The 22,721-nt window shown below is 40.7% G+C and overlaps 1 protein-coding gene across 3 annotated transcripts in view; it reads left to right on the top strand.

Moving 5' to 3' along the window:
• socs6a (suppressor of cytokine signaling 6a) overlaps positions 1-22,480 on the top strand; it is a 60,434-nt gene extending 37,954 nt beyond the window's left edge. For all 3 annotated transcript variants that reach the window (XM_078540042.1, XM_078540043.1, XM_078540044.1), the window contains exon 2: positions 19,175-22,480. In XM_078540042.1, the coding sequence (XP_078396168.1) occupies positions 19,295-20,908 (1,614 nt within the window). In that variant the 5' untranslated portion in view covers positions 19,175-19,294 and the 3' untranslated portion in view covers positions 20,909-22,480. The remainder of the gene's footprint in view (positions 1-19,174) is intronic.
• The last annotated feature ends 241 nt before the right edge of the window (positions 22,481-22,721 follow it).

Raw genomic sequence — 22,721 nt, 5'->3', positions numbered from 1 at the left:
CCCATAAGACAAACCTTGATATAAACACATTAACATTTACGATGCCATATGTATTAACAATGCTTTTGTAAATGTTGAGCACCTGGCGTGTCTAGGGCAGTAGATGGATATGTTGGATTGGTTGTTGCTATGATTGTACTAGGAACAATGTGGTTCAAAATGATGAAGCAATTCATTGGCTCTTTTTCTCTACCACGACTCCAGCTCTCCCGTCTACTGAGGGGGCCAGACAGGAATACTCACTGCCACCCCATCTTGGCCATTTTATGAGATACATAACACATTTTGGAAGGAGTAAGATCTTTTATGACTGGCAAGATTGATCATATTTACAATTTTTACAATCATTTTAATGTGGCTTTTAAAAAAATTGCAAGTATTGGTATAATACTAGTTTGTTGGCTTGTATAAGAACACTTCATTAGCTGTCATAATTCAGGTTTGAAATTTTCTGTGGTACAAGACATTTGATTTCAGAACTAGTTGGCTCCCTCACCATAGTGGCTGACATTGGCATCACTGGCAATGACTGTCTCTAACAGCAAAGGGCCAGCCACATCCCCCTGACTTTTAATGACAAAATCATTACCTAGTCCCCATATGAGGGCCACCATTGACAAAAAAACCTAATGGGACCAACCATATCAACTCCCTGGCTACAGGAGCAAAACAAATTGTGTATTCGCTAAGGAATGCTTCAGACTCCTCAATATCTGTCCCAAGATCTACACGGCTCAATTCAGGGGATGGTATGACGCTTGCAGCTGCTCCCATCAATGAGTGGTAACAGCACTCAAGAAGCTTGACACCGCACCCAGGGAAGTTGATTTAATGGGCACCTTTGTCACTGAACTCCAATTTACCCCCTCTGTACACTGTAGCTGCAGCATGTACAGAGTATCAGATGCACTTCAGCAACTCAAACTTGAGCTTTGCAATCTCCATAGACCTATACCACTGGGGAAGCAAAGATCAGTAAGATCTTTGCAATATCACTGCCTCCAAATTTCCCTCCAGATCATGTACCTGAAGGGAAAAAAAATACCCCCATTCCTTAGCTTACGTAATAAATAGTCGTTTGGTAGTACAGAACTTGAGTCTTGCTTGAAAAAAAGAGACATGTCGAAGCTTTTCACCTTGCATTCGTCAGGACATTTCAAGAATACTGATATATAAGGGGGAAACAACAATTTATACTGTATGTGAAGAGAGTGTTAATTGGTTGGCAAGCGGCGTTGCCATGGAGAATGCACCAGTATGGTGACTGACAGTTAACTGCTAAGCATTGTTTGAAATTTAAACCAGGCAGCTTGACCCTAATTGGTCCCCATGTCCATGTGCCCTTTCTCCTTAGATAAAAACAAAATACCACGGATGCTGGAAATTTGAAAGTATGCAGAAAGTGTTGGAAAAACTCAAGTCAGGCAGCATCTTTGGTGAGAGAAACAGAGTTAAATGTTAATGTTTCTAGTCCTTATGACCTCTTCAGAACTAAAAAGAAGTAGAAATATGATGAATTTTATACTGTTTGAGGGAGTCGAGCAGGTGGAGCAAAATAGAACGTCAGGGATAGGTGGGAGCTAAGGAGAAATTTGACAAAGATGTCATGGACACAGGACAAAGGGAGTGTTAATGGTAGTGTTAAAGGCTAAAGAAGGTCCTGATATTGGCATAAAGGTAAGATAGCAGAATGTGTTAATAGCAGAACAAGGGTCAGCACTCTGTGAATGTAAAACATAAGAACAAGTTACAGATGCCCTGTGGGTGGAGGGGGGTGTTGGGGCAAAAAAATTAAAAGAAAGAATGAATAAATAAACACAAATTTTTAAAAATTGAATTAAATAAGAGGTAAAGACAGAGGAAAGAGTTCTTGGTCTGAAATTGTTGCACTCAATGTTGAGTCCGGAAGGCAATAAAAGGTGAGGTGTTGTTCCTCCAGTTTGCATTGGACTTCACTGGAACATTGCAACAGGCCAAGGACAGACATGGGAGCAGGATGGTGTGTTAAAATGGCAAGCGACAGAAAGGTCTGGGTCATGCTTGCGGACTGAGTGGAGGTATTCCACAAAGCAGTCATGCGTCTGGCTTGGTCTCCCCAATGTGGAGAAGATCGCTATGGAAGCAGCGAATTCGGTGGACCAAATTGAAGGAGGTGCAAGTGAAGCGCTGCTTCACCTGAAAGGCATGTTTGGGGCCTTGGATGGTGAGGAGGTAAAGGGGCAGATGCTCCACCTTCTGTGATTGCATGGAAGGTGCTGTGAGAAGGGGGTGAGGAGATGGGGGTGATGGAGGAGTGGTCCAGGGTGTCACAGAGGCAACGGTCCCTATGGAATGCTGATGGGGGGGTGAGGGAAAGATGTAATTGGTGGAGGTATTATGCTAGAGTTGACGGATGTTACAAGGCTGTGGGTTCAAGCCCCACTCCAGGAGTTGATCACAACAATCACAAAACTGACACTGTAGTGCAGTACTGAGGAAGTGCTGTGCTGTGGAGGTGCTGTCTTTCGAATGGGACATTAAACTGAGAGCCCCTCTGCCTTATCAGGTGGACGCAAAAGGTCCCCAGGACAACTACTTTGAAGAGCAGTGGAGTTATCACTGGTTTCCTATCTAACATTTCTCTTCAGTCACAAAAATAGATTATCTGGTCATTATCACATTACTGTTTGTGGGAGCTTGCTGTGTGCAAATGGCTGCCACCTTTCCTAAATCACCCAGTGACTACACTTCAAACAGACTTTCATTGGTTGTAAAAGGCTTTGGGATGTCCGGTGTTTGCGAAAGGTGCTGTACAAATGCAAGTCTTTTTGTAATGGATTGTGTGAAGAGGATGGGTTGACAATATTGTAGGGGGTGACTGTGAGGGATGTATGTGAGATGGCAATAACATGAGTATGCGTGTTAGTCATGATTGTTCAGGTGGGGAGAGAGAGGAATGAACGGCAGCACAGTGTGTTGGGCTGAGGAGTGCTGTGCAGGAGAAGGCTGGGAAAATTGGAGTAAGGGAGTTTGCACATGAAGTTGACATGCCACTCACCTTTCCTGCCCTCATGAGGTTATTGAACCTCTTATGGCTCTGAATCCAAATTTGAGAGATCACACTGCTGCTCACTTCCAGTAGTAAAATATGAAGCGATGAGACTGCACGCTTGTAATTGTTAATTCTCCGTGTTAGAGAGGCTGACTGCGAGTCATTAACAGTTATCATGTTGTTGAAAGGGTGCTTAGAATAAAGGGACAAGACTTAATTTTTTGTGGTGAGTTTTGTTTGTATCAAAGGCACCCATGAAGCAACTTTTACTCTGTTAAATGTTGAAATGCAAGTCAATGGTGAGGCAGACAGCAAGATGCTATTTTCATGATACTGGTGGTGGTGCAACTTGGACAGAAACATTTTGATTTCTGTGTTTAGCTGTGCCCTCGGCTGAATTTGGTGTAGCGTTTGTGTATAAGTAACAGTGTTATATTGACCGCAAAGTATGGACTAGAATTTGCCTCAAAAACCTCAAAAGTTGAATGGAAAATTTTGTTTGTTCAAACTTCTACCAGATGCATTAGTGCCAAGTATTGTAGCTATAGTTATTTGGTAGTACAGAACTTGAATATTGCTGAAAAGAGAGACATGTCGAAATTTCAAAGCTTTTCATCTTGCACTCATCAGGGCACTTTGCAAGAATACCAATATAAGGGGAAAACAACAATTTATACTGTGTGAGAAGAGAGTGCTTATTTGTTGGCAAGTGGACTCTTAATTGATAGAGGTGTAGCCATGGAGAATGCACCAGGGATGGTGGCTGACAGTTAACTGCCAAGCATTGTTGAAATTTAAACTAGGCAGCTTGATCCTGATTGGTCAAGGCATTGCTCTGAGGAATGAGTCAGCGAATGGCTGTCACTTATTTTGTTTAGCTGAAACAGGCGTAATATATGTGCATGTTCTTTCTGTTTGCAAACAACAGGCCCTGTGTATTAACATATGTAGCTTCCAGTACACGCAATGCATCACGCAGCGAGCCCGACTGACAATTTTAAATTGGTTGTCAGTGTAATTCTTAGCACACTGAGGATTATTTAGCAAATGTTATCCAATCGTGGAAGCCATAGATATTTGCGCTGCAGCACTATATCATGGTGATCTAGACCCGCCACCATTGCATGAGTCAGTATTCATTGAACTTATGAATTCGGCAACTCACACAGTTGAGTTCTGTTTTAATGACTCCATGTATGCTCAAGTAGATGATGTTGCATGGGATCCCCTCTTGCAAACATCCTTGTTGGGTTCCACGAGAAACATGTCTTCGATGGAATGACACCTAACCACCACCTCCTCGCATATTTCCTAAATGTGGATGACACGTTCACTATATTTAAACCTGCAGCTGCATATAATAATTTCCTTACATGTCTTATTGGGCTCCGTCCTGCACTCAAATTCAGCTTTGAAATGGAGCAGTCAAATGAACTCCCCTTCCCTGACGTACTAGTTGAGAAATCTGCCAGGTGATTCTCTACCAAGGTCTACCGTAAGCCTGCCTTCACTGGTCAATATACGCGTTAGGATTCTTACAGTTCCACAGGCTACAAGATTGGTCTCATCAGCAACCTTGTAAATAGGGCCCGAGCCATTTGCTCACTATGCAAGTTTAATACTGAAATAGGGCGTATCAAAAGCATCCGGCGGGATAATGGCTACCTCGATCAGATCATTTCGCGCCATACATCACGCAAACTCGCAAATGGGCCCAAGGCTGTCACTTTCGGCCCTGAAAAGTGCTCAGTCTACCTCAGATTACCCTGGAAAGGCAAAGTATCTCTAATGTTTGAGCAACAGGTGAAGCTAGCTGTTTCACGCTGCTACTGTGCAATAGCAACATGAGTGTTATTTGCCATTAACAGGATGCTACCGTCAAGCCAAAAAGAACTTCTGCCTATCACACAAATGAGTAATGTGGTATATGAACTTCAGTGCCAGTGTGATGCTAGGTCATACATCCCAAAGATGGCAGATCGTATCAAACAGCATGTCCCAGCTGCTGTTCGCAATGGGCAAAAAAAGAAGTACAGACCATACCCAACCAGCCCGTGCTTGCAAAACTCAAAACACAGTGTCCAACATTGGATGTGGTTCTGCGATTGGACAACATTTGCTAAATAATCCTCAGTGTGTTAAGAAATACACTGACAATTTAAGATTGTCAGTTGCGCTCACAGTGTGGTGCATTTGCGTATACTGGAAACTACATATATTAATTCCCAGGGCCTTGTTCTTTGCAGGCAGACAGAACATGTACACACATTGCATCTGTTTCAGCTAAACAAAATAAGTGACAGCCATTCCCTGACTCATTCCTCAGGGCAATGCCTTGACCAATCAGGGTCAAACTGCCTGGTTTAAATTTCAAACACTGCTTGGCAGTTAACTGTCAGTCACCATCACTGGTGCATTCTCCATGGCAACACCTCTACCAATTAGAGTCCACTTGCCAACTAATCAGCACATTGTTATTTAATTGAAAGTATTACAAGTTAATGTTGTGACTATCAGAAGGTGTTTGATAAAATGCCACAATTGACTTGCTAAATTGAAAGCAATGGAATTAACGGGGCAGTGGCAGCATGGATACAAAATGGACTAAAGGGCAAAAACTATACAGTTGTGGTGAACAGTTGTTTATCAGATTTCGGGGTGTATATAGCCAGGGTTCGGTGTTTGGACTACTGTTCTTTTTGATATATGTCATTTTGGTATAGGGACATCATTTCAATGTTTCCAGATGACACAAAACTAAAAAATATAGTGAACAATGAGGAGAATAGTGGCAAACTTCAGGAAGAAATGGACTGATGTGTGTCAGATTAAATTAATGCAGAGAAGGTGAGAGGTGCGTTTTGGAAGGAAAATCAGGAGACATAATAGAAGTGTAATGGTACAATTTTAAAGAAGGTTCAAGAACAGAGACTTGGGAGTTCGCATAGACAAATGTGGCAGAACAAGTTGATGAGAAGCATGCAGGACCTTTGACTTCATAAACAGAGAAATTAATACAGAAGTAAGGAAGTTATATTAAACTTTTATATATCGTTGTTTGGGCCTGCAGCTAGACAATTGTGTCCAATTCTGGCTAATGTACTTCAGGAAAGATGTTTGGTCCATGGAGCAGCTGCAAATGAGATTTACCAGAAGGTGTCAAAGCAGGTTGTCAAAATGATTGAAAAGGCATACAGGAACCTGGGCATTATACATAGAGGTGTAGAGTACAAATGCAGGAAGTTATGATGAACCTTTATAAAGCACTGGTTCAGCCTGGGGTTTTGTGCCCAATTCTGGACAGAAAGTATGTGAAGGCTTTAGAGAGGGTGCAGCAAAGTCTTGCAAGGACATTGCTGAAAAGAGAGGTATAGCTTTTCAGTTTGCATAGCTTTTCATCTTGCACTCAACAGGGCAAACGCAAGAATGCCAAACTTCAAACAATTGCAACAATTTATATTACAGGAGAAAAGGGTGCTGATTGGCTACAAGCTGACTCTGGATGGGGAGTTGCCATGCAGAAAGCAACGGGGAGCTATAGACTCCCCATGCTTCTGGATAATTCAAAAAAAGGCGTGAGGCTTGAACATATTCCTTTTGTTTGCAGAGAAAAGCTCCCTAGCAAGCATTAATGAACCACATTACGAGCTTGAGTGATTATCTTAAATTGGTTGTTAGTGTAACTATTCGCACACTCGGGATTGTTCAGCAAGTGCTGCCTAATTGTGGAATCACATCTAACAGCAGAAAGTTTGTTGTTGGTTTTGCAAGCGCGAGCTGGTTAAGTACACTCTATATTCTGCCTATTATGAACAGCCCGAGGAACCGTTTGATTTGATCAGCCAATCTTTGAGACTTATGGGCTACATACCTGACATCTCACCAGCACTGAAAATAATTCCATGGCAATGCGTCAGCAAAATCTTGGATTTGCCCTGATGAGTGCAGGATATGAAAAGTTGAAAATATTTTAAGTTCTGCACTACCAATCAACTATTTACAAGAATGGTTCCAGGGACGAGGCAGTTCAGTTATGTGGATAGACAGGAGAAGTTGGGGTTGTTCTCCTTAGAGAAGATAAGGTTGAGCAGAGACTTGATAAAGATTTTCAAAATCATGAGTAGGCAGAGAGAAATTGTTTGTGTTGGCAGAAGGGCTGAGAACCAGAAGACACTAATTCATGGTGGTTGGCAACAGAACCAAAAGCAACATGAAGAAAAACTTTTTAACGCAGTGAGCAGTTAGGATCTGGAATGTACTGCCTGAGAATGCGATGGTGGCAGATTCAATCATGGCTTTCAAAATGGAATTGGATAAGTTCCTGAAGAGAGAAAATTTGCAGGGCTATGGGTAAAGGGCTGAGTTGTGGGATGAGCTGAGTTGCTCTTACAGAGATTAGGCACGTACACAAGGGGTCACATCTCCTCCTGTGCTGAAGCCATTCGATGATTCTATGAGAAACATTAGTTACGTGGAGAGACTAGAAAAGCTTAAATTGTCCTCCATAGAGCTGAGAAGGTTAAGAGGAGTGTTAATGGATGTATCTAAGATTTTGACGGAATAGATAGGGAAAAACATTTTATGTTGGCAGGAGGATCACGGATATAACAGATTTTGGAAAATTATCAACAAATCCACCTGAGAAATTAGGCAAAACCATTGTACTTAGTGAGTTATGATCTGGAATTCACCACTTCAAAGCGTGGTGAAAGCAAATTCAGTACTAATTCACAAAACGAAATTGGATATATACTTGAAAAGGAGCAATTTGCAAGGGGATGAGAAAAGAGCATGGCACAGACATAATAGGCCCAAATGGGCTCCTTCTGTGGCGTATAATTCTGATTGTCAGCCAGTGCAGGATGGCTTCTCTACCTGTTGCCCACAAAGCATCATCAGCATCTGACAGTTGAAATAAAAAGAAATATGTTACATTATGAGAACAAAATATTGGTAATTACTCTGCTCCAAGCTTCACTTGAGATTAAGTCCAAGGGAACCCTACTTGTTTTTCTTTCTTACTCTGGTATGATGCATTTGTATAAGGATCTTGGGGAGGGGTTGGGGGGGTGGGGGGTGGAATAAGAATGAATGCTGATTTGACAACCTTTAACGGCAAAGAAAGAAATTGCATTTATATAGTGCCTTTCATGACCTTAAGTAATTTCCAGCCAATTAAGTACTTTTGAAGTGCAATCGCAGCTTTAATGGAGAAAATGAGGCAGCCAGTATGCACACAGCAAGGCCCCACAAACAGCAATGTGATAATGACCTGATAATCTGTTTAAATTATGTTGGCCGATGGATAAATATTGACTTGGACACCAGCAGAACTCCACTGCCCTTCTTTGAAATAGTACCGTGGTGTCTTTTACGTCCCACCTGAGGGCAGATGGAGGTTCAGTTTAATGACTCATCAGTAAGACTGTTGGTACGGCATTCCCTGAGCATTGCACTGGTCTGTCAGCCTAGACTTTGTGCTCAAGTATCTGGAGCAACACTTGAATCCACTACTTTCTGACTCAGAGGTGAGAGTGCTATCAAGTGAGTAATAACTGACACGTGCAGTTCGTTTTTTTGTTGCAAAGCTTCTTTGCTGTTTGATCTGTTGCAAACAGGAGCTTTTCTGGGTGTAACTTCCGTTTACTGATTCACTTTCATGTGCTATCACCTCGTGTGAAAACAACTCGGGTAAAGCTTCAGGATGAGGCTTTGGGGAAGAACCACTTTACTGTCATCGATCCTGCCAGTACCATAAAGGTACAGTGCGCCAGTTCATTTTCATGTGAAAATTCACATACACTATATTCAAAGAATATGGTAGATGCACCTTTGATAGATAAAGGCAATTGAAGAAAATCATTTTCCAACAGGGCAAAACGGAACAACTTAGGGTCTTTTTTTTTATAATAGAGAGCTGGATAAATAATACAAAATTTGTAAGTTAAGACAGTTGAATTTTTTTGTTTTAAATGATGGATGAATGTACACTTTTTCTAAAGGGCAATTGTGTATTTGCAACATATGCAGAGAAAAGGAGTAAATAAGCAATTTTTATTTAATCTCAAACTTGGGTGACTAATGGGAAGGAAGAGGTTGTTGATCAGCCACAATTTGGTGAATGTGAAGACTTAAAAGAATGGACATTATCAAATGTTTCTGCTCATTTGTATGAACTACTCACTCCTCAAGTAGCCACGTAACCGCTCAATCCATAGCAGATGCATTCGAAGGGACCCGTAACACCACCAATGAAGCTAATATGAATCACAGTTGCTAGCAGAGGTAATATGTGGCTGAATATATTCACAGTAATTTCCTGTTTTTGACAAACGTCTTAAGTTCTGAGACAGGATATAGTTCTGAAACCTTTCCAGGCACATGTGCAGTGACAGCTTTCTGCCTCGAAACATGAGAGAGCACATTCTGTGTGGCAAAAGGGAGGAAATTTTTGTGATTTTTTTTTTGCATTAAATTGACATATGTTAGCCCAAGGAATGAGATAATGTTTTCCCATTTGAGCGCACAAGGTCAGATTTTAACCCCAAACCCAGCGAGAATTCAGTTTGTTTGTGCCGTGCAGTTCTATCAGGCAGTGTCGAAGGCCCTTGTATCAGTCCTTCAAAGCTTGATGCCCAATAATGTCAATTGAGCTCTGATGCAAATTTATTCCCGGGTTGTGCGACTCTTGCAGAGTGCCGAATGTGCCAGGAAGGCTAGCATTGAATGGTTCAAAGGCCGCAAGAGGCTCAGCTTGAATGTGATTTTTTTTTTTCTTTACTGGTTTCTTTCCTGGCCAGGAGGAGGAGAAAAAAAGAAAAAAAACAATTCTACCTAGGCCTGCCTTCTTTACCCCTCCACCCCCACCCGCGCTAAACCTCTCCGGCCTTCCCATGACCATGATCACCTCTTGATGCCCCACCCCAGCCTTCAGAGGTCTGAAATCTCATTTCCACCTGCTGGTCTCCGCATTATTAACACTGGGATCAGGTGGAAGTCAGCATTTGAAGGAGGCCTGGGAATTGTTGTGGCCACTTCAGCTCCTGCACTACACACATTAAATTTGGCACTACAGTATCTGCACTGCCCAGTCAAGCGGGGCTCCTGCTTTTCCTACTGCAATAATGCATCTTAACTCTACCAGAAACTTGTTTACGACTGGCTAGACTCCTTTCACATTAGAATCTCAGAACTAACACAGAGATTATGATTTCGGACTGAATTATTACAAAACTTGTCACATCAAATTCAGAAGTAGCTAATGTCAGAAGCATTGCATTACAATTCAGTTCCTGAGGTCTGCATTTTATTGGGCATTGCTTGGGAAAAATATAAACAAAAAGCTATGCAGCAGATTTTTTTTTAGAAAAAGCTTATTTCTTTGCAGTCACATTTCTAAAAGTATAGCATTTCATCTATGTTCGGTGAACAGCATCAGTACATATGTTGCTTTTTTTGGAAAAAAAGGCAACAATCTCATGGTGCAACAACACTGTCCTCAGTACATTCTACACAAATTATGAAACCTCTGCCAATTTGTTATCACATAACATAACAAAACCCTACACCTTGGCCACATGAGCAGGGGAGATGATGGGTATTCTGCAGTAGGTGGCTTGTCCCCAGGTCCCTCAAAATTTCTCCATCGCCTACTACAAGACAAAAATCAGAGATGTGATAGAAAACTGACTACTGACCTGGTAGGTGTTGCTACATCTACACTCGAAGCTCAGCACCACTCAGCAGTGCAAGAACATGGCAGGTGGAGCATAATGTGGGGAACTGTGACATTATCCACTTCAGTAGAAAAAATAGAAAAGCAGACCATTTTGTAAAAGGTCAGAGGACTAGTGAATGTTAATATACAGAGTTATTTGTGTGTCTTTATATATAAATCGTGAAGTTAACATGCAGATACAACAAACAATTAGGAAGGCAAATACTATATAAACCTTGAATTTTCCATCCACCTTGCAACAGAGTAAATAAATCTTGCTGGAATTACATAGGGTTTTGCTGATATGAGACTTGATGTGGTCTCACCATAAGCCCCTGGTCTGGACTGTGATGTTGAAATGAGCTCAACAAGTTGCTGATGTGCTTCCTGTGGATGGTACATGTAACGCCATAGGTTTCCAATGATGAAAGATGTATATAATTAGCCCAGCGGGAAGAGCGCTAATCAAAAAGATTGCTCTGTCATAAGGGCTTTTAAAAAAAAAGCCAGCCGCAGTTTTAATTTTGTAAAAATCTACTTTTGCAAGTGACGCTAGGAACATGGTACTTATTTAATTAAAATGTTTCTCTCGTCCCTTGCTTTGATGGGAGGGAAAGAAGAAAATTGTGCTGATCATCTAATTTACATAATTGTTCAACTGGTTTCCACCCACGTATTGTACACATCTGCTCTAGGGAATAATTTGGAACTTTCCAACTTGCACTGTAGGACTTACACAGTGAGTGAACTAATTTCTTTTTTTTCCCTCACTCTCCACTGTAGTGCATTACCGTATATACTCATGTAAAAGTCAAATTTTTGAGACCAGCCTTTTCGGCCAAAGGTCATAGGGTTGACTTTTACATGTATTGTCAGGTATGCTTGAAGTGAAATCCATAAAAGACCGTCGCAATGCAATAAATTAAAAACTAACTGGACTAAATAATTCATACTAATTGTTTCACATGAATAAATTTTATAACATTACAAATTATATGCATTTCATATCAATTATCTAACATTTATTTGTATATTGATAAATATTTTAGTGCCTATTTATACATTTACAATGAAATTGAATCATTAACAGCTCTAGGATTATACTTTGCATCTGAAATGTTGGTACCTTGATCCCTGAAAAACCAGAGTCGACTTTCACATGAGGTACATGAAAAATTACTATTTTTTAGGCGAAAAGTCATGGGGTTGCCTTTTACACAAGGGCAACTTTTACACAGGCAAATACAGTAGCTCCACTGGTCCACAGTTCTTTATCTATATCTATTGGTTTCTCGCCTAGGTGGCATGTTTGTAAGCTGTGCCTGAATTTGGTCTCACACCTGATATCCACCTGTGCTTTCTAGCAAAGATCTCTAGACAGTGGTGAGGAGCAGAAACTCGACCCCTTCCTCTTTGTTAGTCCATGAGTTATGAAACCACTGCTGTGTTTCAACTCCTGCCCTAGCTGAGACCAGTTAAATAATTGGAGACTTGGTATCAAGATGATACCTTTATCCAGTGAGTCACTGGAAACCTGGTTCTGCTGCTTTAACGTAGATCCCTGGTTTACAGAGGTACTTGTAGAATAACAGTTCATACGACCCATGAACTTCTAGGAAAGGTTGAGAAGGAGGTCCTGCAGACACTGATCCTATCCAAGCGACACAATGTACTCGCTACCTGTGAGGATAAGGAAAAAGACTGCAAAGAGGACAGCCACAATGCAGACCAGGCACCATAGCTCAGGAGACTGTTAGGAGTGGGAAAGAACAGAATAGAAATGTGGTAGCAATGGGGGGGCCCTATAATCATGAAGGGTGTTGGCCAGGCCACTCAGTGCCAGGGAGAGGAACTTGGAAGGGGAAGGCGTAAATCCAGTTGTCGTGGTACATGTTGGAACAAATGACTTAGGAAGGAACAGAGAGGTGGTCCGGCTGAAAGAGTGTCGGGGTTAGACTCTAAATTAAAAAGCAGGACCTCAAGGGCAATAATCTCTGGATTATTGCCCTAGCCATGTGCTAATTGGCACAGGAGCAGACCAATAATGAGAACTAACACGTGGCTAAAAGGCTGGTGCGAGGGAGAGAGGCATTCCTTTTCTTGGGACAATGGCACCAGTTCTAGTTCAGGAAGGCGCAGTATCAATGGGATGGGCTCCACTTGAACCAAGATAGGACTCGTCCTAGAGGAAAGGGTAAATGGGGAGGTAGCGAAGGGTTTAAATTATTAAGTTTGGTTTGGCAGCAGGGGGTGGGGGTGGTGTGGTGGGATCTACAAAAAATGAAACAGCCCAAATGTAAACAAAGCACAGCAGGAAAACATTAGAAAAAGTAAAGGATGATGGCAAGAGAATAAATATAGAATGGTAGTCTAAAAAGATGGTTAAACAAAGTGAGAGAAAATCCAATTAAAAATGAGCTAAAATGTCTGTACAGCAATGCACACACTGTCTGTAATAAAACAGGAGCTGGAGGCAATCATGTTTAGAGGAACCAGACATGGTAGGGATTACCGAGACATGGCTACAGAAAAATCAAGTCTCTGAATTAGACATTGCAGGGCATAACATTTAGAAAAGATACAGAGATGCAAAGAGTAACTAAGAATTTTAATCTTCAAGGAACTTTAAAAAGTACAATGTTTTAAAGGCACATCAATAAAAATGAGCATAAAATTGAATAAAAATGTAATTAGCATCGGACCATTAATGGACAGACAGGGTAATGCCATAGTTAATGATAGATGACAAACATTAAATATTTATTTTGCTGCATGGACAAAAGAGCTGAACTCCCGAGATGAGGCGAGAGTGACTCCCCTTGACATCAAGGCCGCATTTAACCGAGTGTGGCATCAAGGAGCCCTAGCAAAACTGGAGTCAATGGGAATCAGGGGGAAAACTCTCCACTGGTTAGAGTCATACGTAGCAGTAAGGAACATGGTTGTGGTTGTTAGAGGTCAGTCATCTCAGCTGCAGGACATCGCTGCAGGAGTTCCTCAGGGTAGTGGCCTCAGCCCAACCATATTCAGCAGCTTCATCAATGACCTTCCTTCCATCATAAGGCCAGAAGTGGGGATGTTGACTGATAACGTTCAGCATCTTTTGTGACTCCTCAGATACTGAAGCAGTCCATGTCCAAATGCAGCAAGACCTGGACAATATCCAGGCTTGCACTGACAAGTGGCAAGTAATATTCATGCCAAAAAAGTGCCAGGCAATGACCAGGTTCAACAAGAGAGAATCTAACCATTGCCCCTTGATGTTCAATGGCATTACTATCACTGAATCCCCCGCTATCAACACCCTGTGGGTTACCCTTGACCAGAAACTGAACTGGACTAGCCATATCAATGCTATGGCTACAAGTGAAGGTCAGAGTCTAGGTAATCCTGTGACGTGTAACTCATCTCCTGACTCCCCAAAACCTGTCCACCATCTACAAGGCACAAGTCAGGAGTGTGATGGAATACTCCCCACTTGCCTGGATGAGTGCATATCCCACAACACTCAGAAGCTTAACACCATCCAGGACAAAGCAGCCACTTGATTGGCACCATATCCACAAACATTCACTCCCGTCACCACCGACGCAAAGTAGCACCATCTACAAGATGCACGGCAGGAATTCACCAAGGCTCCTTAGACAGTACCTTCCAAACCCAGGACCACTACCATCTAGAAGGACAAGGGCAGCAGATAGATGGGAACACCACCACCAGGACGTTACACTCCAAGATGCTTATCATCCTGACTTGGAAATATATCGCTGTTCCTTCACTGTCTCTGGGTCAAAGTCCTGGAATTTCCTCCCTAACAGCCTGTGAGTGTACCTACACTCCATGGACTGCAGTGGTTCAAGAAGGCAGCTCACCACCACCTTCTCAAGGGCAACTAGGGATGGGCAATAAATGCTGGCCCAGCCAGCAAAGCCCACGTCCTGTGAATGAATATAAAAAGGAGATAGAACAGGTATGCATAACATTGAATGATGAGACGAGTAACGAAATAAGTGCATTTAAAGTTTTAAAAGATGTATTGAATAAACTAAAGAATCTCAAAAGAGGATAAAGCCCCTAGTTTTATTGAACCCATGTATTCTAAAGGAATCTAGGGAAGAGATAGCAAAGGCATTACCGTTCACATTTAATAATTTGCTAAAAAAATGCATAGTCGCAAAGCACAGGTCGAAAGCCAATGTAATTCCTATATTTAAGAAGGGGGACAGAACATGCCCAGGGAATTATAAACCAGGCTATAGACCAGTCAGCTTCAGATTCATAGATGGAAAAATATTAGATTCCTTACCAAAAGAGAAAATAGAAGAACATCTAGAAATAAGAAATATTGTAATGAATGTTAGCATGAATTTCAGAAGGGAAAATCTTGTTCAACCAACATTATTGAATTTTTTGATAAAGTAGCCGCGAGGGAAGATAATGGTAATGCAGTAGACATCATTTAACTGGATTTTCAAAAGGCCTATATAAGGTGCTCAATAATAGACTAACCAACAAGGTCTGAGAATGTGGGGCCGGGACAAGTGACAGAATGCGTTGCTAGCTAGCTTCAAGACAGAAAGCAGAGTGGGAATAAAGGGTAGCTATTCAGAGTAGCAGAAGGTGGGAAGTGGTGTTCCATAATGATCAATGCTGGGACCACTGCTGTTCACAATTTACATTAACGATTTGGACTTTGGAATCAAAAACACAATTTCTAAATTTGTGGATAGCACCAGGGGGGTTGTAGCCAGTTCTGAGGAAGATGGCAACAACTTACAGGAGGACATTAATAAACGTACAGAATGGGCAAAGAATTGAGACATGAAAACATAGATAAATATGAGGTAGTAAATTTTCGTAGAAGAATAGGGAGGTCACTTAGAACTTGGGAGGTGCAAGTCTAGATGGGGTAGAGGAACAAAGGGATTTCAGAGTACAAATACATCAATCATTAAAAGTTTGTGCCATAGGTTAACAAGATTTTTTTTTTAAAAAGCACCAAGCACTAGATTTTATTTCAAGAGGGATAGAGTTGAAAAGTAGGGAAGTTATACTAAACCTGTATCGAACCTTGGTTAGAGCTCACTTAGAGTACTGTGTGCAGTTCTGGTTGACAGATTTTTAAAAAAAGATGTAGAGGCGCTGGAGAGAAGCTTTACAATGATGACACCAGAAATGCGTGTACATAAATACCAGGAAAGGATTGACAGGCTGGGTCTCGTCTCTTGAAAAAGAAAGGCTGAGACCTAATAGAGGTCTTTAAAATTGTGAAAGGTTTTGAGAGAGGTCACAATATAAGATAGTCACCAAGGAGTCCAGTAGTGAAATAAGGGGAAGTTTCTTTACCAAAAGAGTGGTGAGAATGTGGAACTCGCAATCACAGGGAGTGTTTGAAGTGAATAGCATGGGTGCAAATAAGGGGAAACTAGACAAGCATAGGAGGGAGAAGGGAATCGATGGGAGTAAGCTCAAGTGGAACATGAACTGGTTGGGCTGAGTGCTCTCTTTCTATGCCATATATCCTGTGTATTGAATCTACATTTCTTTGGCTCAAATTAATCTCTTCATGGGTCCTTGTTCTGTTTAATATCTTGGGTTTAGTCATGGCTCAGATTCACCCTACAACGGAACAAATGGAATTGCTAATTCTGATCCAGATGGTAATATATTTAGTAATACATTTGATAATATAAACAGAAATTCCCCCAGGATGAGGAGGTTTGTAGATATTTGGTCAAGTTGTAAAATATGAAGTGCTAGAGGAAACAATGAATGCAGGATTCTCAGTTTTTAAGCATTATGCTGATGGGGAATCAATTATAAGCCATGCTATTAATACTTTAGGTCAGAAGTTCAAAGCAGCATACTGTATTTTGCTTCATCTGTTCGTTTGTACCTTAAATGTTCAAGGCCATGTAGGATATGAAGTTTTTGACTTTAAAGCCAAATGCAACATTGTAGAAAATTTATGCCCTGTAGTATCTTGCTGATGCGCAGATTTCTAGATCTTTGATCCTCATCTAGGACTAGCTGTTTGTGATTCTCACTGCTTTATTTCTTGTTCCATGTAGGAAGGCTTGATTATATTGTAAATCTAGGCTCAGAATTAATTACTGGGAATACCCCACCATTAAGGCTTACTATGAGACTATTTTTGAGGAAAAAATCAGTTTGGTAATTACTGACTTGAGGTAAGTTGCAAGGGGCACTTTTTAAACAATAGCTACTTGAAAAATTTGGGAATGGAAATGTCACCTGATTAAACCTCATGATGTATTCCGAAATGTATAGGGATTTTTCATGTGCCCCACTTACCAGGAAGTAACCAGTGAATAAAAACAAAAAACTGCGGATGCTGGAAATCCAAAACAAAAACAGAATTACCTGGAAAAACTCAGCAGGTCTGGCAGCATCGGCGGAGAAGAAAAGAGTTGACGTTTCGAGTCCTCATGACCCTTCAACAGAACAGTTCTGTTGAAGGGTCATGAGGACTCGAAACGTCAACTCTTTTCTTCTCCGCCGATGCTGCCAGACCTGCTGAGTTTTTCCAGGTAATTCTGTTTTTGTAACCAGTGAATGTTTGGCTTTGGTTCTCATTCATATATATTTATATAAAATAAATATATATATATATATATAATATATACATAGAGAGAGAAAGAAAATTGATATATGTATGATATATAAACTGAAGCTATTTAATAACCTGCGAAAAAAATCTGTCTAGTTATTGCTCCACTTCTAGCTATTGATATATTGCATTCTGTAGAGCCAGTTGAAGGCTTGGTTTGTCCCAAACTAAGAGCACAGTCGGGAGTTCAGCTGAATTAAGTGTTTCTGAACTTGTGGCTATGTGACCCTTACCATCTCTTTTTTTTGAAGGATGGTAATTCACATATTGATGTTGATTTGGATGAACCGTATGCACGTAGCACTACCACCCATCCTGTCTGCCCTAAGCCAGGATAATGCATTTGGGTTTCTGTGTAAACAAGGCTTTGCTTTCTCTGCTTTCTTGGTGTCAATTGGAACTCGTCTGTATCCTGCAGACTTCTTGACTCATCTGCAGAAAAAGCATTCCTTTACAGACTTAATTTTCAGTCACCGCTAAACCTATTTTTAAAAATTGAGTAACAGTTCGCGGTGGTAGGTAAGTTAATTTAGGTGTAACGATGCTGTAAGGATGCTAAACCACTCCAATCCAATGCTGGCAAAATATCCAACATTTGAATAAGTTCTTATATGTCTCTGAATGCAACAAATGATGCACCTTTGAGATGAAGGTCACAGCAGCATGTTTCCTAGCACGTAGCAGCTCTAGTCATATCACTGCTTCCCATTCAGTTCAGTGAAAAATGGCAGGGGTTGGGGGTGTGAGGGGTTGGGGGTGGAGGGGGTGGGTGGTGGCGGCAGGCAGCTGTCAGATTCGCTTTGTAGCCCCTGTAAGCAGAATTTGGATGGCGGACAATGGATGGCTAACAAAAGCTAACGTGCTGTTTTGTGAGCTTCGTGAAAATCAAAATATGTATTATTGTGAATTTAAAAATCTAGCCTTGCATGTTTTTTGTCTTGGCACCCTACTTGCCAAATCCTTTGTAACCCATTGTTGAATGAGCTTGGTAAGGATTGAGAAGATTGGTCAGGTTTGACAAAGGCACTTTCTTAATGAAGTTACAGTTTGGCCTCCGTTTACATGATTACTGTGTTGAGTCTGGCAAACAGTGTTTCTTTGGAATTTGCTAATTTTAATTTTTGTTTTTGTCTCTATCTGCATCGAACACACTGCAATGGGATCAATGCAGACATTTTTTTTTATCTTTTCAGGCAAATTGAGGTTTATCATGCTGGCAACCTATTCACTTTCTCTTGGCTGATTTCTCTTGTGGCATCTCTATTGTCTGAGCAGCAGAGGACTCAGCGTTTAAGAAATTATTTTTTGCGCACCCTCATCTTTTTGTTAGTAAAAATGCTCATGTCTTTTGCTAACTGGCTGCGTTTTGCAGCTGTAATGGTGAAGTTTACTCTTAAGAGATTAACTTTAAGCAATGCAGTTAGGTGGAAGGAGAGAGAGCCTGATTTCTTGTTAGTCACCTATGATCCAAATCAGTTTTAACAATTGTTCAAAGCATCTTAGTCAAAGCTGACAAACCATACAAAAATCACATTAGTTGGTTACCAGGCTTTTTCAGTATCATGGAGTGGGGGGGGAAATTAAAGCCATTTTTAAGTTTTTTGAGAACTTTCCTTTTTATATATTCTAAGTGGTTTACATCTATCAAAAGAGGTATAAGTTAGCTTTGAACAGTGTCGCATTTCAATATTAGGAATAGACTTAACACTTTGAAAATATATATAATTTGTTCTTTGTACCTTAAAATATATGCATTTAAAAGTTGAAAAGTTAAACCATTTGTGTGCCTTTGCAGGAGATGGACATCTTGGTGTTTAACTGTGTTTTGAACAAAGAAAAGCACTTCGGCTAGATTGGTCCAAAGAGCATCATTGGAGCCATTGCTGTGTGAAAGGACTTTCACACCCTTTCCAGGATGAAGAAAATCAGCCTTAAAACGATCAAAAAATCCTTTAACTTGAACAAAGGCAAAGACGAAAATGAATTTGCTGTTGTACAGCAGCCGTCACTGGTCAATGATTTTGGGAAAGAGGACTCTCTCTTTAGTTGTTATGGGAAAGATTTGGCTGGTAATGATCTAAACAAAACAGATGAGGATGACAAAGGACCAAAAAATAAGGCAAAAGGCGAAGGCTTGATGGGCACGCTGAAAAGGAGGCTTTCTGCAAAGCAGAAACAAAAAGCTAAAGGGAATGCACCTTCTGTCAGCTTAGTGGAAGATGATCGATTTTCCTCCTCTTCAACTCCAACGAGCGTTAATGATTTAAAAGCTCAAAGACCCTTAAGATCCACGTCACTCCGTGGCCACCATTACAGTCCTACACCTTGGCCTTTGCGATCAGCCAGCTCAGAAGAAACCTGCATTAAGATGGAGGTTAAGGTCAAAGCATTAGTCCACAATAATAGCCCAAACCAGGCATTAAATGGCGTTCGTAAGGAGTTCCACGATATGCAAACAGATCATGTGTTTCAGGAACAGAACAACACAATCAAAGAAATTGAGCCCCAAAATGGCCATTCTCATCTGAATATTGATGAATCTTGTCACGTTCCCGTGGTTATTGGGTTAATGCCTCAGAACTACATTCAGTACACAATGCCTTTAGAGGAGGGAATGTTTCCTATGGAAGGGTCCCGTACCTGTTGTCTTGACAATCCATTGCCAATGGAAGTTGCATCAGTGCCATCCCATGTATGTAATAGCACGCTACAGACAGATGAAGGCCATATGGTCCCAGATTTAGTGGTTGCTTCTGATATATTCTTGGACCCACCTGTAAATGGTCTATTGATTGGTACCACAGGTGTCATCTTGCAGAACTCCGGTTCCAACCATGTCGATATCCCTCCACTATCTCCACTCCTACCTCCGATTCCAAATCAAATGCAGTTGACATTTCCTGGCTTTGGTGGTACAGCGGCCCATGTAGCAGAAAGAGTCCGTCACCATTTGAACTTTGACCCAAATTCTGCTCCTGGAGTAGGGAGAGTTTATGACTCTGTACAAAATAATGGTCCAATGGTAGTCACAAGTCTCACAGAAGAGCTGAAAAAACTTGCAAGGCAAGGATGGTACTGGGGCCCCATAACACGGTGGGAGGCAGAGGAGAAGCTTGCCAATGTGCCTGATGGTTCTTTTCTTGTACGTGATAGTTCTGATGACCGTTATCTTTTAAGCCTGAGTTTTCGTTCACAAGGCAAGACTCTTCACACTAGAATAGAACACTCGAATGGAAGGTTTAGCTTTTATGAACAGCCTGATGTAGAGGGACACACATCTATTGTGGAGCTGATTGAGCATTCAATTAAGGACTCTGAAAACGGCGCATTTTGCTATTCTAGGTCTCGCCTACCTGGCTCTGCAACTTATCCTGTAAGACTAACAAACCCAGTCTCCCGGTTCATGCAAGTGCGGTCACTACAGTATCTGTGCCGTTTTGTTATTCGTCAGTATACTCGAATAGACTTAATTCAAAAACTGCCTCTGCCAAACAAAATGAAGGATTATTTGCAGGAGAAACACTACTGAAAAGTTTTGAAGTCTTGCAGATTGCACTTTTGGAACTGGAATGCATTGGAATATTTTTTTTAAATATAATTTATCAAAAATTAGCTTAAAAAATCCTTGTTTAGGTGCTCCTTCATTTTGCAATCACAGGCCTCTGTTCTCTTTCTCTCCTCCCTCCCCACTCCACCATGCACCCAGCAGATGTTGACCACTGTCTATTTGCCAAATAAAGACATCACATTTTTCATGTTGAGCTATAACACTATTTTCTCAGTCACCTGCGAAAGAGTGCTGGGCCCAATCCATGCCCAATCTTTATAAGTTTTACACTGTTAACTGCAGGTTTCTATACCTGCCCTCTGAATCTACATTAAAGACACAGTCCCTCAATAATGGCCATATTGTACACACTGCTTCTGTGCAGGTTGGCCCTGCTCAAAAGCGAGTGACTTCCCAGTATCAGTGTGTACCAAATGAGATAACACCTGGGCAATTTATCATCTTTAAAGTCAAGCTATGATTTGTTTTTAATTGAAAGCAAAAGCACTTAATGGAGTAAAATAAACAAGACAATGTGTTCAGCGCAGTAGATGGTACACAGGGCACACAGACCCATGTATAATTTGCTGTTTAATTGGCTAACTGTGTTGGCATTATCAGCAGCTGACAACCTGAAGTGTTATACCTTGTGCCCCATTTCCTGCATACAAATTACTGTATTTCTGACAAACCTTCCTTAAACAGACCTGTGCATGAGTCCAAAATTTCTGCCTCTTTTATTTGATTGGAATTGTCTTTCCTTAAAATCCTGCTGTTGTTTCAAGATAGAATTTGCTATCCTTGTTCTTTTGTACTACTTGTGTCAGCATTTTGAGTTTGATTTGAAAGATAGTTTCCAAATGCCATTTTATTATAGAGCACAACATAGATTTATTTTCAAATGTCTGGTTTGCACATGCGGTTCTTATGCCAGTTTGTGCTTGTTTGCCCATGGACCAATTTTGTAAAGGGCCATCATGCCAGTATTTTGAGTAATGGTTTAAAATACAGTGGGAGACCACATTGAATACAGTAAATATTGAAGAGTATTGTCCCTGGTTTTAAAGGGAACTAATGAGCTTTATTTGCGTATTTCAATTTGTTTTCTTTTATAAAACAAAAGGTTGTAGGATATCAACATTAATTTCTATGAGGTAATACGGAATGACATTTTATGGATTTGTTTGTTTTTCTATTGAGTCATATGAATTGTAATTTGGATATCATGACTGAGGACTTTGAACAACTACTCAATGTCTCTGTGTCCTTGTAACCACCAGGTAAAGATTGGTTAATCATACCAGTGAGATAAATTGGATGTTTTTTGTGATTTTTTAAAAATCAGTTGGAATATTATTACTGTAGTTCATTTGTATTTCAATAGACAAACTGACTGAAATTTAGCAATAATTTCTTTCTTTTCCTCCTTCTGTTGAAGTACTTTGTGCACTTTTAGGTTGTGTTCGGTTTCACATTTTCCTGTATTGCCATATAGAAAACTTCTGTAAGTGTACAGGCAAAACTGTTCCTATAAAATCATTTGTAATATGCCAATTATAAGTGTGCATTGTCATTCGTAGCTGTGCACGACACCTTGTTCCCGTTTGGTCTTGCACAAACACTGAGAGTCACATGAATGTTAAACTTTGACTCTTTGCCATATTCAGGCACCAGCAAATTGGGAAAACACAAGATTGAAGCAAGCCACTTTAAGGGTAGTTATTTTATTCTACAGGTTTATTTTTTGAAGATTCTTCATTTAAACAGTTTTTATATACTGAGTAATAATGCATGC

Source organism: Cetorhinus maximus, chromosome 4, assembly GCF_964194155.1.
Source record: "Cetorhinus maximus chromosome 4, sCetMax3.hap1.1, whole genome shotgun sequence".
Taxonomy (NCBI): domain Eukaryota; kingdom Metazoa; phylum Chordata; class Chondrichthyes; order Lamniformes; family Cetorhinidae; genus Cetorhinus; species Cetorhinus maximus.
The sequence above is the reverse complement of the archived record's forward strand: the minus strand, read 5'-3'. Positions and strand labels throughout refer to the sequence as shown.